General features: G+C 50.4%; 1 protein-coding gene across 2 annotated transcripts; it reads right to left on the bottom strand.

Moving 5' to 3' along the window:
• Window positions 1-74: 74 nt before the first annotated feature.
• SMPD1 (sphingomyelin phosphodiesterase 1) lies at window positions 75-4,715 on the bottom strand. 2 transcript variants are annotated; one of them, XM_034666475.1, is made up of 7 exons: window positions 4,262-4,402; window positions 4,070-4,112; window positions 2,579-3,351; window positions 1,862-2,033; window positions 1,344-1,420; window positions 1,001-1,146; window positions 75-835 (listed from the first exon to the last, which is right to left on the bottom strand). In XM_034666475.1, the coding sequence occupies exons 3-7, from the start codon at window positions 3,319-3,321 to the stop codon at window positions 426-428; spliced, it is 1,548 nt and encodes a 515-aa protein (XP_034522366.1). In that variant the 5' UTR covers window positions 3,322-3,351; window positions 4,070-4,112; window positions 4,262-4,402; the 3' UTR covers window positions 75-425. The 2 variants fall into 2 exon arrangements, with proteins under 2 accessions (XP_034522366.1, XP_002925024.1); XM_002924978.4 differs by lacking the exon at window positions 4,070-4,112 and having other exon boundaries at window positions 4,262-4,715.
• Between the last annotated feature and the right edge of the window lie 8,317 nt (window positions 4,716-13,032).

Raw genomic sequence — 13,032 nt, 5'->3', positions numbered from 1 at the left:
CTTAACCGACTGAGCCACTCAGGCATCCTACCCTCCCAGCTTTAAAAGAAGAAAGAGGGACAGTCACAGAGGGGTCTGGAGTCCAAGTCTTTGATCTTTATTTTAACAGCCTGACAAGCAGGCAACAGCAGCAGTAAAGGGTTCCTGGCTGGCCAGCACAGCTCCTGTCTGGTCTGCTAGGGCAGTACCAACTTAGACCTTTGCTCCACAGCCATGAAAGGCAGCAGTCCGAGGGCAGCTTAGATGCTGGGCACAGGCAGAGCAGCTGCCCTCTCCTGTATCTAGCCAAACCAGCTCCACGAAAGAAAAGGTCCTGTTTCCCTGGTGTGCTCGGGGCCCAGATGCTCTTCTTACCACAGCTGTCATCTGGGATTTTTGCTTCTTTCCTAAGATTTCCACTTTACCAACTCTGGGCCCTGGGGGTGCTAGCAGAAAGGTGGCCTTGGCCGCAGGCTCTGGACATCAGGGAGGCTTCCATCAGCCACCAGATGGCGACATAGAGCAGGGCTGTCAGAGCGAGCTGAGAGCTGGGCGCACAGAGTAGTCAGGCGGCAGGGCATGCCACAGGGCTCTGAGGGCGGATGGCCCTTATGGTAGAGAAACCAGAAGGTCTGGAATAGCTGTGTGTCACCCCGCATGCGGTACACTAAGTCATGCCAGGCGGCAGGTAGAGCATTGGGCAGCCCGTAGGTTTCTCGAGCCCTATAGAGACGCTGCCAATGTGGCGTGGCTCCTGGTTCATTAGCCTGTGTCAGGTTCAGGATGTAGGTCTCATGATCCAGGACCACATGAGAGCTCCCTGGGTAGTTGCCATCTATTTGGTAGACCCGGTAACCTGCAAGGAGGGAGGGCTGACTGGAGAGGGAAGGAGCCAAGGCCACTCCAGGGAGGGGTCACATGTCCCACCTGCCCCTTGCCAGCCCTGGCTCCCGAGTTTGTTTCTGCTTCCTCTATCCCACCAACTTCCTCTATCCCAACAACTCCCTTCTACCTCACTCACCAGGATTAAGGCCAATGTAGGTGGTGGCACTGGGTGCCAGGAAGGCTACAGATAGTGGCCGGCTCAGGGTCTCCTCATCATAGAAGATCTCAAACTCATCCACGTGGGTGTGGCCAAAGAACTGACCAGCCAAGGTGTTCTCATACCTGGCCCGAAGACATTAATTACATTCAGAAGGTTCTAGGGAGGTGGGAGGAGATCTGGGGAGATGGGATGCTTCTTTCTCCACACATTGAAGAAAGTAGCCTCTCTACCCCAATGGGGCAGCAGGAATGATAAGATGCTCAAAGGAATTTCCAACCTTCAGACTTTTCATCCACCCCTCTCCCCACCTCCCTCCTACCTGGCTACAATTCGGTAATAATTCCAGCTCCAGCTCTTCAGGCAGTGCCCTGGGGGAATGTGGCCAATTATATGTACCTGCAGGGAGAGTTAAGGAAGGTTATCAAGGAGAATGACCCCTATTTGCTAGATGGGATGCTGCCGGATTCATGAATTGTTCAATAAAGCCATTAGATCTTCAAATTTAATAAATGAATGAATGAATGAATGAATGAATGAATGAATGAATGAAAGGCTGTAAGGGCAAGGAGAGGTCCAGGCAGCCCTGGCCAGGAAGAGTTGGTACTCATCTCCTACAATGGCCGGCATTGCTGGCCAGAGGGGAGGAATGAATGAAAGGGCTTCTAAGGGGGACCAGGAGCTGAACTCCCAGGGAACACTGCTGTTGGGAGCTTCAGAAAACCAAGCTTCTCTGCTCACAGGTGCTCTGGTCTAGATAGGAGTCTGGTCACAAAGAGTCTGCTTCTCCCCCAACCCCATCAGCACCTACTCCACCATGTTCTCACCGCTTTCCCTCACCTTGTCTCCTCGATCCTCAGCAGCCTGAAGCTCCCCCACTAGCCACTGGAGCTGTCCAGCAGGATCTGTGGAGTTGATCAAGAGCCAGAAGTTCTCACGGGAACAAAAATTCATATTGAGAGAGATGAGACGGAGGCCAGGACGTGGGGAAAGGGCATAGAACCCCCCAATTCTGAAACAAAGTGAACACGAAGGGTCAACACTCATTCATAATCCAGGTCCTGTGTGCCCAGTCCTGTGTTAAGCATCTGGGTGGAAGGCAGAGGCACACGGGACATCCCCAAGAAGCTCACATTCCAGCTGGAGACCAAAAAACAGTACTGATTGTAAGGCCCATGTGACTGAGGTGAAGGGGCTCAGAAGGCTAACGCCGCTAGGAGTTCAGGGGAGAGAAAAAAGTGAGCTAGAACAGGAAGCAAAGGCCCTTCACAAGGAATTTGATCTGGCCTGGTAAAGTTGGGATGTTAAAGTGGGGGGTGCATTTTAGAGACGGCCAACATGAGCAAAGACACAGACCATTATGGAGAGGGTATGCTGTCAGCCCTGTGAGGGAGGGTGTCTGGATATAAGGGTAGAGGTGGAAGTTGGGGTCAGATCAGGGAGGACCAATGAGGAGAGCTGACTCATGCTAGAACAGTCACAGGTAATGCCCAGGTCCTCTGCTCCCTTCACTATCATCCATCTTTCCCTTCTTGGGTTTCCGTGGACCTCAACTACCTGAGGGTGTGAAGGGCTTCAGCAGGCAGCCAGGACTCCCATGCCTTGGCCATTGCCTCATAGAGCCAGCTGGAAGAGTAATTGCCCTCTATGAAGGGGGGAGGGAAACCATTGACAGGTGTGCTCTCGTGGTTGCCCACAGCAGGATACACAGGCACTGGGCCCAAGAACTTCTTCACAAGGGCTGTGACGGTGGTCAGGGCCCGAAGCTGGTCCTGACGTGATTGGTGCCAGACGTTGTGGGCGGGGATGTCTCCTGTCCAGTACACCATATCAAAGGGGCCAGCAGGGCCCAGCCCGCTCAACAGGCTCTCCAGGGTCCGCAGGGGCAGGTCACACTTGCTGTACTCGCCCCAGTATCCAGCACCTGGGCGGGAGGCAGGTGGCAGGCCAGAATCCTGGCGGCAACACAGCGGATTCTCACAGTCAGGGTCTGTGCCCTCCAGGTAGTCATGATCCCAGTGCAGGTCAGTGAGGAAGAGGATGCGACTGACGGGGGCTCCTGGGGCTGGGGGCTTGGGTGGTTGTGGGGAAGGCTTTGGTACAGCTGGCAAAGAGATGTTCCAAGATGAGAAGATGTCCCAGTGCCCACAGGTGGACCCCAGGAGCAGACCACAGGCCTCAGACGGGCTCAGCACTGAGCGTGTCCACACTTCCACCATGTCATCTTCAAAGAGCTGGACAGCTGACTGGCACACAGTGGGCGGTGCTATCTTCAGCAGTTTGCAGAGCTTGGTGGCCATGGAGCCCACCCAGGCCACACCGGGCTCCTTCTGTAGTGGGAAGAACCAGTGACGAGAGGTCAGAGACAGCACAGGGACCAGGCCAACCCCTGGCTACCACGCTTTGTACCTCCCTTTCCAAACTGGGGCCAGGCTGGACTCATGCCACCATGGTGAAGAGACCTCAATGCACTCCCTGCCTCCCACAGATATTGCCCTCTCAGGGAGCACCAGGACAGTACTTCCTCTTCCCCTTGGTAGGCAGTGGCATTTCAGGCATTTTGCTTGCCCGGCTGAGTCCTCAGGCACTGTCTGCAGAGTGCCCTGAAATTTGGACTGGGTAGTATGGCTGTCCGTAGTTTGAGGACACACACAGGGGCAGGCCCTGGAGAGCACTGCAAAGCTCACCTACCAACTAGCACTCATCATAATCCCATTGGGGTCAAGGCATCCCTATCTAGTTCCACACCTTTGGATGTTTCTAAACTCAAGTCCCTTTTGAGTAACTGGTACAAGGCCTGGTGCTCTGAATTAGAGATGCCAAGTTTAAGGCACAGCGGATTCAATGTCAGATATACAAGGATAGGAGTCCCAGCCTTTCCCCTAACCACCAGCTGTGTGCCCTTAGGCAAGTGACTTCACCTCTCCCAGACTCTATTAGTTTGTAAAATGAAGATAACAACTGTAATGAAACACCTCACAGGTTTGATTTAACCTGGATAAAATGGCTAGCGCAGTGCCCGGCATACAATTTGCACTCTTTCCTTACTTCGCAAGGTCACAGTGGTGGCGGTGTGCAGTCATGGGTGTCCCTAAAGGAGAGCAAATCCAATGAAGGCTTGTAGAGGCCAGCCTCCCCATCAGGTTTGCTTTTCAGGACCCCAGGCCCAGCACCTCCTTCGCCCCTGCCCCCGCCAGCGCTCCCCTTGGCTGTTTGATCGCAGCCCCTGTAAGCGCTCACCTTCAGCCCGAAGTCGATGGCGGTGAACAAGCCTTTGCAGACTGGGCAGGTGAGGTTCCACCACCCAAAGGCGTTGCGGAGCTGGGGCACTAAGCGACCGAATCTGGCGGAATGGCTTTGGGCAGGAAGAGGGTGGGCCCCGGCTGGGGCCCAGAGAACCAGGGAGTCGGGCAGGGCCAGCGCCAGCGCCAGGCCTGTCCACAGGAGCCTCAGTCTGGGGGATCCCCGGGACCGGTGCGATTCCGTCTCCCGGCCGCACCCGGGGTGGCCCTGGCCGGGAGATACTCCGTGGCGGGGCATTGCCCGAGTTCCTAGACAGGTTGGATCGCCTGTCCGGGTCCCGCCGGTCTAGGCGCTGGCTCTCAAGGGTCCGGGCAGCGCCAGGCACAGCTGACTAGCCCCCGCTGCAGTCGGTGACGGCTCGGCGTCCAGCCGCAAGACAGCTCCACCCCTTCCTCTTCCTCTGTTTCCCAGCAGTTGATGGCCGCCGCTGCCAGGAGTCCTGTCAGAGCCGGGGAGGCGGAGAGAACCCAGGGCTCCCGGGACCCGCCCCGCCCCCGCTCCGTCCTCGCCTCCGTCCCCGCCCCGACCGCGACTGCGCCTGCGCAGGCCGCTGGGCGGAGGGAAGCTCCCTGCGGTCTAAACCGCGGCAGGGCGCCGCAGCCGCGCACGCGCAAGTGGTGGAGCCGCTGTGCTGTGATCGGTGAAGGGCTTGCCGAGGCTCTTGGGGGCCTCCTCTCTCCAAACCTGGACGAAATTCTTGGAGTAGCTAACTGCCAGGCTCACTCGGTACTCCACTCGGCCGCCCACACGGGAAGGGGGGGGGGAGAACGCGACGAAGCAGGTCGCTGAGTGTGTTGCCCCTGGGCAGAGAGCGCCTCCCTTCCATCTCCCACGTAAGGCCACTGGCACCAGCACCCTTGAATCACCCTGACTGAGAGTCTTTGAGTCACATCTGATGCAGACTTCTCCTGATGGAAGGGACCCTGAACTCGTGGGGACACCCACACATTCACTTTACAGATGAGGAAACTGGCCCAGAGATGGTGACGTGACTAAGGAGGGGTAAGCAAACAGCCAGGAGAGCCAGGAACGTGGACTAGAACTTGGGTGTTCCATCCCCGTGTATCCATGATGATGAAAGCTAGCATTTATTGAGCTCTATACATGTTTCCGCATGGATCCAGACGCTTTATAATACTTATCTTCAATTGGAACAACCCTAAGAAGTAAGTATACTACTACTAATACTTCCATTTTGCAGATGGGGAAAATGAAGCATGGGGAAGTTAAGTGGCAGAACAGCAATGAAAACCCGAGCTCGTTGATTCCTAGAGTACTTCTCCAAGAGGCCCAGAACTACCAAGTCCTGTCAGTTCTTTCCTTTGAGAATTTCTTTCAAGTGACTCTTCTCCTCATCATCTCAGAGTAATTGTGGTATAAAAAGAAATATATTTGGTCTTTGTCTCCAGTTCCTGTTCCTGGCACAGAGCTCCTAAAATCTTTTAAATTTCCTTGTTATTTATACAAGCCCTTTACAATCACACCTAAATTTATGCTAATGAAGGGTGACTGCTGGTGGGCCCCCTAGGCAGACTTCTGTTGGTCTGGGTTTTCGCCACTAGTCTCAAATCTACCCCCAAAGGGAAAAATTATGTGGGGGAAAACAGAGTACCTCTAAGACTTTGGTCACAAGAAGATAGGCCGCATGGGAAGAGGACAAAACCAAGAAACTACTGAAACCAGGAGGTATAAGGTGAGAGAGTTGTTTTATTTTGTAGATTAGTGTCAACTTCTTGAAGAACCTTTACTGAAATGGACTGTGAGTGTGACTAGTTTAGGGGCAGTATCTTCGTTTTTATATTCAGAATGGAAGAGCATGATTGGGTTGTTACAGGACCCATAGCTTACTATGGAACAATCCAGATGGCTGTACATGATCCAGATACACAGAGGGTTATTCCCGAGGAAATGGCCAGGCTGCTGGATTGGATAAAAGCCACTGTGAGGTCTGTTTACCCTAACAAGGGAGACTCTAAACAATCCCTATAAATGCCAAGTGGAATGCCCTACATCAAACAGTTGACTGGCTTCGTATACAAGCCATGTGGGACTGGCTTTATGATGACCCTGGCTTTATACTCACCCACTGAATATGCCCATTACCCAGATGATGGTAAACGCTATGGTTAAGCGGGCCACTTTTGCATGGGCCCTCCCACCCCCATGTAGCTTTTCTGCTGCAAAATCAAGCAACAGTCCAAGAAGTGTTATCAAATTTGTTGTCTAAGCTTCCCCTCTTGGGTCTTATAGATGCCAATAAAAGCATTAGATTAACAAGAGAATCGGGAGACACAACGGGGAGAGTTAAGGTCCATCTTGATGGACAGCAGGATGGGTATCTTTAGATGGTTATTAAGAAGGGGACTTCATATAGCCCCATTTCTCCTTAACTGTTGCTGCTCTCAGTCTCTGTCCTTCCTACATAAGAGGACATTGATGACCCTTAGGGCCCAAATTCCATCTGTTCTCCAAGACCTTATCCCAGGAGGTTCTTTCCTTTGCTCACATCCATCTCCTTCACAACATCTTTCTTGCTCACTCCCTCCTTGCTCATTTGCCCACTTCTCTTTCTCACAGTGTTTCATGTAGTTGCTCTTGGTGGCCCCATCGTTGCTGCACATCACACACCCTTATCCTTCTGGGTAGGTGATCGAAAGCTCCTCTTCCCCTGACAGATGACATTGTTCTCCAGGAATTAGATTCTGAGACAGAGATGAACATACAAGAGATTTCTTGGGAAGTGCTCTTGGAATCTACAGCTGTGGAAGGAAGGGAAAAGTAGCAGGATTGCGTAGAGGGACAGGTTGAGCTTTGATGCTGTCTCAGTAGAGACCTCAGTGGATCCTATAGGAGTTCTGAAGCTGGGATGACCCTTCAGAATTGTCCTGAAATGGCGAGAGGGGGCTTGCTTCATTTGGGGAAACCCCTGTAGGGGGCTGACAGCTGAGGACTTTCTGTTGAGAGCACTCCTAACAGCCGGGAGCATAAGTCCTTCATTCCTGAAGGGAGACCAGGCGACAATGACAGTGTCCACCACAGTCCATCCACCTCGTGTGCCACTTGGATTCATTTCTTCATATAAGGTCTGTGAGGAACTCCTTCAGCATTCTGGTGAGTCTCCCTTCGTGATGGAAACTTAGAAAATGAAAGCTTGTGGGAAGAATTACAGCTAGGGTAGCTAATACCAGGACAGCCTATATCTCCTTTGCATAGCAGCTGCCTGCCTCCTCTGTTCTTGTAATCAGGATCCACTCTATGGCCATGATGGTAATGCCTCTTTTTGCCTGCTGGTACCTTCAGACAAGGAGCCCCAGGTTCCTGGGCGGCAGCCATACTCTGTCCCCTGTTAGACGCATTTTCCCTTTGGGAATCAAGATCTCTAAGGCTGTGGAGCCTAGAGTAGTAGGGACAGGAAGTGCAAATTCCCCAGGTGGATCACAAGAGTAATGATAAGAAGGTCATTCCTGCTTCCTCCCTTGTTTCTGGACTCATGAGTTCTATCTGTTGGGCACACAGCACTATATGAAGGTTGCTGCTTTAAAGTGGACAGTGCATGCTGGAAGATGGCACCGTGTTCTGTAGGTTTCACTTTCAAGTTTCTGCGTTAGCTGTGCCTTCACCAGCCCATTCCATCAGTGTATCGGGCTGGCGGTTTCTGGGTGATGTGATATGTAATGTGACCAGTGAGTCCCCTAGTTAAGTGCTCACTTTATACCCCTTTTGCTGTAGACTAGGTCCTTGGTCTGATGTGATGGGATCCCATGCCTGTTGTTCAAACACTGTAAGTTCTTGGAGCATGGTGATGGTTGAATCGTAGTGGGTGGTAAAGGCAAAACCATGCCTGAAATATGTATTTATTCCTGACAAAACAAATTGCTTCACCTTTTGGAGTGAAAGGAATCCAGTGTATAATAATAATTATATTATTATGCTAAGAGGCTAGTTGGTCTCTTCAAGGTATGGTGCCATATTGGAGATTTGGCTTCTGTTTTTGCTGCTAGCAGGTTAGACATTTGACATTTGTCAGAAATCCATATTAGCTTTGCTAAGTGGGAGCCCACACTATTGGGCCTATGGTAATGGGTTTCTAATGAGCATATGCTGTCCCCTAGCCTCTATTTTGGGAGGAAAGTCCTATCATTTCTACTGCCGTCAGTGAGCCCAGCTCAGTAGTGGTGTTTCCTACCATCAGCCTTGGCCTGCATAGGAGAGTCGTTATGGAATTTCTTAGTGATGCTGGTGCTGCTCTTACTAAACATTCCTTATTACTTTGGAAAATTGTGTATCCCATGGAACACAGTTATTTCATGAGTTTTCCAACCTTATATAATATATCCATTCTTGACACCTACTTTCTGAGCCTTTTTATCCTTCCTGTCAGTGATGGCATTTCTTCCTCACTTGGTGCAGCCATCACTTTTTCCATGCTTTTAATTGCTGATAAATTATTTTAAACTTTTCATTACTTTTTCTAGAGCATCAGTTGAGCTTAATTGCAGTCACTCAATTCCCTTTTTCTTATAGTTAGGATTTCCCTCATATTTCTCAAGAGCCTAATGCCCTGACCCAGCCAGTGCATTTCTTTCCACCAACATACCATCCCAGTTCACTGGGGGCTCTCCAAGTCCACCTAACCGGTGCTGGGGTCCTTGTGGGCTGGGTGGCAAGGGATCCAGTGCCAAAATCCCATCTTGCCATGTGCTTTCTCAGAGCCTCCTGGCACCAGCTTCTGCAGGTTCAGTGGCCCAACAGCAGACCCTAAGATGGAGATGAACTTGCCCGAGGTTTATTAGGGAGTACTCTCAGGATCGCCACCTGTGAAGGAAAGGAAGCAAGAGGAACAGGGCAGAGGATGAACTTTGATGGAGTCTCTGTAGAGATCTCAGCCGACCCTACAGTGAGTTCTGAAGCTGAGATGACCTTTCAGAAGTGTTCTAGGCTGAATCAAGGGGACTGGGCCTTTGTGCCCTCCCAAACGGATCAGTCATACGGTGCCTCAGAAAGAGGGTATGGTCTTGGGTGAGGTGGCTTTCCTAGGTGGAGGTTCCTGGGTGGGCTCATCATTGAGGGTCATATTCCAGCAGCACCCCCGGCAGCTGGGAGACAGTCTTTCGTTCCTTAGGGGGAAACTGTGTGACCCATAGCAGTGTCCACTGCACTCCTGTCCCCAGAATCCTTAAGAAAGGGCTTAGATTCAATTCAGACATCCTCTGGCCTATGAGTTATTATGATCAGAGCTCTGTGGGTCTAGGAGTGAGAATGGTAAAAGCAACTTTATTCTTTATTTTATCTGGATTTTTGTAACCTCTGAAACCTATTTTGGAGGCTTCCAGGCTACTAGACAATGGGTAAAACTTGGGGAAGGGGAGAGGAGCCTACTGTTTAAAGATCTAAGGCTCACACATCTCCTTCTTCCATAGCAAATTGGGTGCCAGGCTTGGAAAGTGGTTGGCAGAGGGATAATATGGGCTTCCTGGTTGGGACAGAGAACTTCCTAATTAATTTGGGCTAATTGGATCAGGTACCCACTTAGGGAATGTTCCATTGTGTCAGGAAACCTGTTCAAATTCTATACAGGTAACCAGCCACCTTTCTGGCTGCCTGTGAAACTGCTAATTAAATCCATAATTCCCCTCAGCAGCCTAGAAGTGATGGGAAGAGGTCCCCCTCTTGTGGAGTTTTTAGGGAGTACCAGAGAGCTAGGAATCTATGAATTTAAAGACATGGACCCTGAGGAAATGGTGTCTTCTGATAGGCAATTCCAACAGTGTGTCCAAAATCCTCAGTGGTAGGGACAGTGGCTAAGGGGATGGGCTTTAGACTCAGTCTCCTGGGTTACAATCGTGGCTCTGCTGCTCACTAGTTGTGTGACCTAGATAAAACACATCACTTTCTGAGCTTCGATTTCTTCCTTGATGACATGGAGATAATAATGGTACAAGGTTGTTGTGAGGATTCAGTGAGATCCAGAGAGCTTAGAGCAGTGTGTGGTGTGGGGGAAGTGGTTAGTATCTGATGCCATCCTTCTAAACTGCATCTCCCATCTGTATTGACCACCATTGATTTAACAAGGTCCAGCTCCCAGAGCTCCCGGCTCTTTATGCCCCATTCTTAGTGTCCGCGGCCAGGGGAGAGGAACTCACTGAGGTGAGATGAAGGCCAAAGGAAAAAATGTGGGAAACTTTGAAAATCCTTTCCCTGACCCACCTCCCTTAACCACCCATGGAAGATGTGGGGAGCATTGACTTAACAGATGGTGACTTGGCTCCTTTTATTGCCAGGAAGTCATACATTTATTCTCTCAATACACACACACACACACACACACACACACTTTGAATTGTCCAAACAAAACCCTCACAGAATTCAGTGTCCCTAGAAAAACCTATAGTCATCTACTGTTATTCATACAGCCTCACTCTCCCCACCCAGAATTCCTTATGAAAGGATTCTTTCAGTAACAACAATTCCCTTCAGAGGGGAAAGAGAGAAATTTTGCATCTAAGAGAAAAATGTTTTAGAAAGTGCCCTATATTGTTATACTAGTAACTGAGCAATTCTAATCAGTTCAATAGGAGCTTCTGTGGGGGATGTGTGGGGAGTTGTGGGAGCAGAGAGGAGACAGGTCACCTGGAGCTGAGGGCCTTCACTCAGGTTCCCGGGAAGTGAGTTATGTCTATACCAGGCCTGAAGAATGCCTGGGTCGGGTGAGACTAATGCCCCCGCAGAGGGAACTGCATGCACAGTCATGTGGCAGGGAAGGCCTGGCAAGTTTGGGAACTGAGGAAGAAGATGGTATGACCACTCGAGCCCTGGGAGGGAGTTGGAGGGTGTGCAAGGCTGAAGCTGAAGACAGGTGGTGGCACTGGAGTAGGAGGAGTACATCGGAGTTTAGTCTTAATCCCCAAAGGAATGGATGCATTTGTTATTAATTTTGTTCGTTTATCCATCCATCCAGCCATTCAGGTGACACACACTTGGAAATCTGTCCTGTGCCAAGTGTTGTGCTAGGGACCCTGAAACACAGAGATGACTGTGCACCAGGACCTCCCTCAGGCAGCTCGTGGACCTGTGGGAAGAAACAGACACGAAGCATAGACCCACGAGAAAGAGCTTTTGGTGACATGTTTACTTGGTACTGTAGGGGTCAAAGGAAGAAGTGGTTGATTCCTGCTGACCTGAGAGTAAAGGTTGGTGGGGACAAGAACAATTCTCCCAGGAGGCCAGTCTTGAAATATGAGTTAGTATATGCTTGGAGGACAAGTTTGAGAAGGGGTTTCTCCTTCATTTTCGATGCTTGAGATGCACTAATATTCTTTCAGAGCCTACACAACGTGCACCCGGCTTTCTCAGGGCCTTTTCACCTGCTGTTCCTTCTTCCTAAAAAGATTTTCCCTCTCCTTTCACTTAATTAGCTGCTACTCATTCTTTAGCTCAGTTGTGATTTCCTTGGGGATGCTTTCCATGATCTATTTTTTCTTTTTCGTCCTCTCTCCTCTTCCCCTCTTTCCCCCTCTCCTTCCCCCCTCCTTGTCTTCCTTTCCTCCTCCCATCCCCCTCCTTCTCCTCCTCTTTCTTCTTCATCCTCCACCATAGTTCTAATTGCAGTTATAAGTTTGTGTTTGTTTATGGGCTTATTTAATTAATGCCTGACTTGTCTAGTAGACCGTAGACTTCATGAGGGTGGGGATCATGTCTGGGTTTGCTCCCATTGTGTCCCCAGTACTCATCACAATGTCTGCCAGTGCCTCAATAAGATTGGATGCTTGAGTAAATTAGAAGTGAGAGTATACACAAAGGGCCAAAGGCATGAAACACTATGCAGAAGGGGAAATTTCCACAAGTTTAAGTGAAGGCTAGTTGTGAGAAGAGATGCATGTAGGTAGGCAGGACCTAGATCTTGAAGAGTTTGTTTGCAAATCTGGGCAACTGAGTCATTAAAGGATTTTATTGGAGTTTGTCCTGATAGGCTATGGAGCTTCAGTGAGGAGAGCCAGAGAGATCAGCTGGTAATGGGTGAGGTTAGAGATGAATTCTGAAAAGTGGGAATGAAGAAGGGTGTTCAGCAGGGGAAATAGAAGAGATACAAGGAAATCAGTGTGCACAGAACCACCTTGAAGGGCTCTTGATACCTGCCCAGGGCCACCTCAGATCTCTAAGTAACCAGGTGGGCAGAGGGAACACTTGAATTAAAGACACCAAGGTTTCTGGTTTAATTGATAGGAACTGGAGCACACATATTAAGAGTTGGTCTGGTGCAAGAAAAGGGATATAGCTTCCTCTGAGGCTGAAGGCAGGGGTAGGAGGTAGACAGAAAACAGGATTTCAAAGTCAGTTGATCTGTCAGAAATTGAGGTCACACAGGCCCTGGTGACCTGCTTCCTCCCCCATCGGCCTAACTTCTTGTCCATCAAGTTTCAGGTTAGCCACACTCCAGCACACACAGGGCGCCCTCCCCTTGCTCCGCCCACAGCACACTCATCCGGCACCCAACACTAGACAATTACTCAGTGGTTTCTCCACGAGACCACGAGTGATGGGGATGGGCCTAGGGGCAAGACCTTCAGTGTCTCCATTTTATCCCCACTCCCTGGCATGGTGCCTGGGGCATAGTAAAGGCTCACTGTCACTCTTTATTTGTTCAAAGAGAAAGGAGTGGTTTTCTCATATCTAATCTAATAATTTTATATACATATCCCTTTGCCCCC

The sequence above is a fragment of the Ailuropoda melanoleuca genome, chromosome 8, assembly GCF_002007445.2.
Source record: "Ailuropoda melanoleuca isolate Jingjing chromosome 8, ASM200744v2, whole genome shotgun sequence".
Classification (NCBI taxonomy): Eukaryota; Metazoa; Chordata; class Mammalia; order Carnivora; family Ursidae; genus Ailuropoda; species Ailuropoda melanoleuca.
Note: the sequence above shows the minus strand (reverse complement) of the source record. Positions and strands in the feature narration are given on the sequence as shown.

What these genes read in the sequence shown, in the direction of transcription:
- SMPD1 (XM_002924978.4), bottom strand. Translation starts at nt 4,561, where the DNA reads ATGCCCCGCCACGGAGTATCTCCCGGCCAGGGCCACCCCGGGTGCGGC. An exon ending in GAAGCCCTTCACACCCTCAG is followed by an intron (nt 2,034 to 2,578) that starts GTAGTTGAGGTC and finishes ACTTTGTTTCAG; the next exon opens with AATTGGGGGGTTCTATGCCC. An exon ending in CTACATTGGCCTTAATCCTG is followed by an intron (nt 836 to 1,000) that starts GTGAGTGAGGTA and finishes CCCTCCTTGCAG; the next exon opens with GTTACCGGGTCTACCAAATA.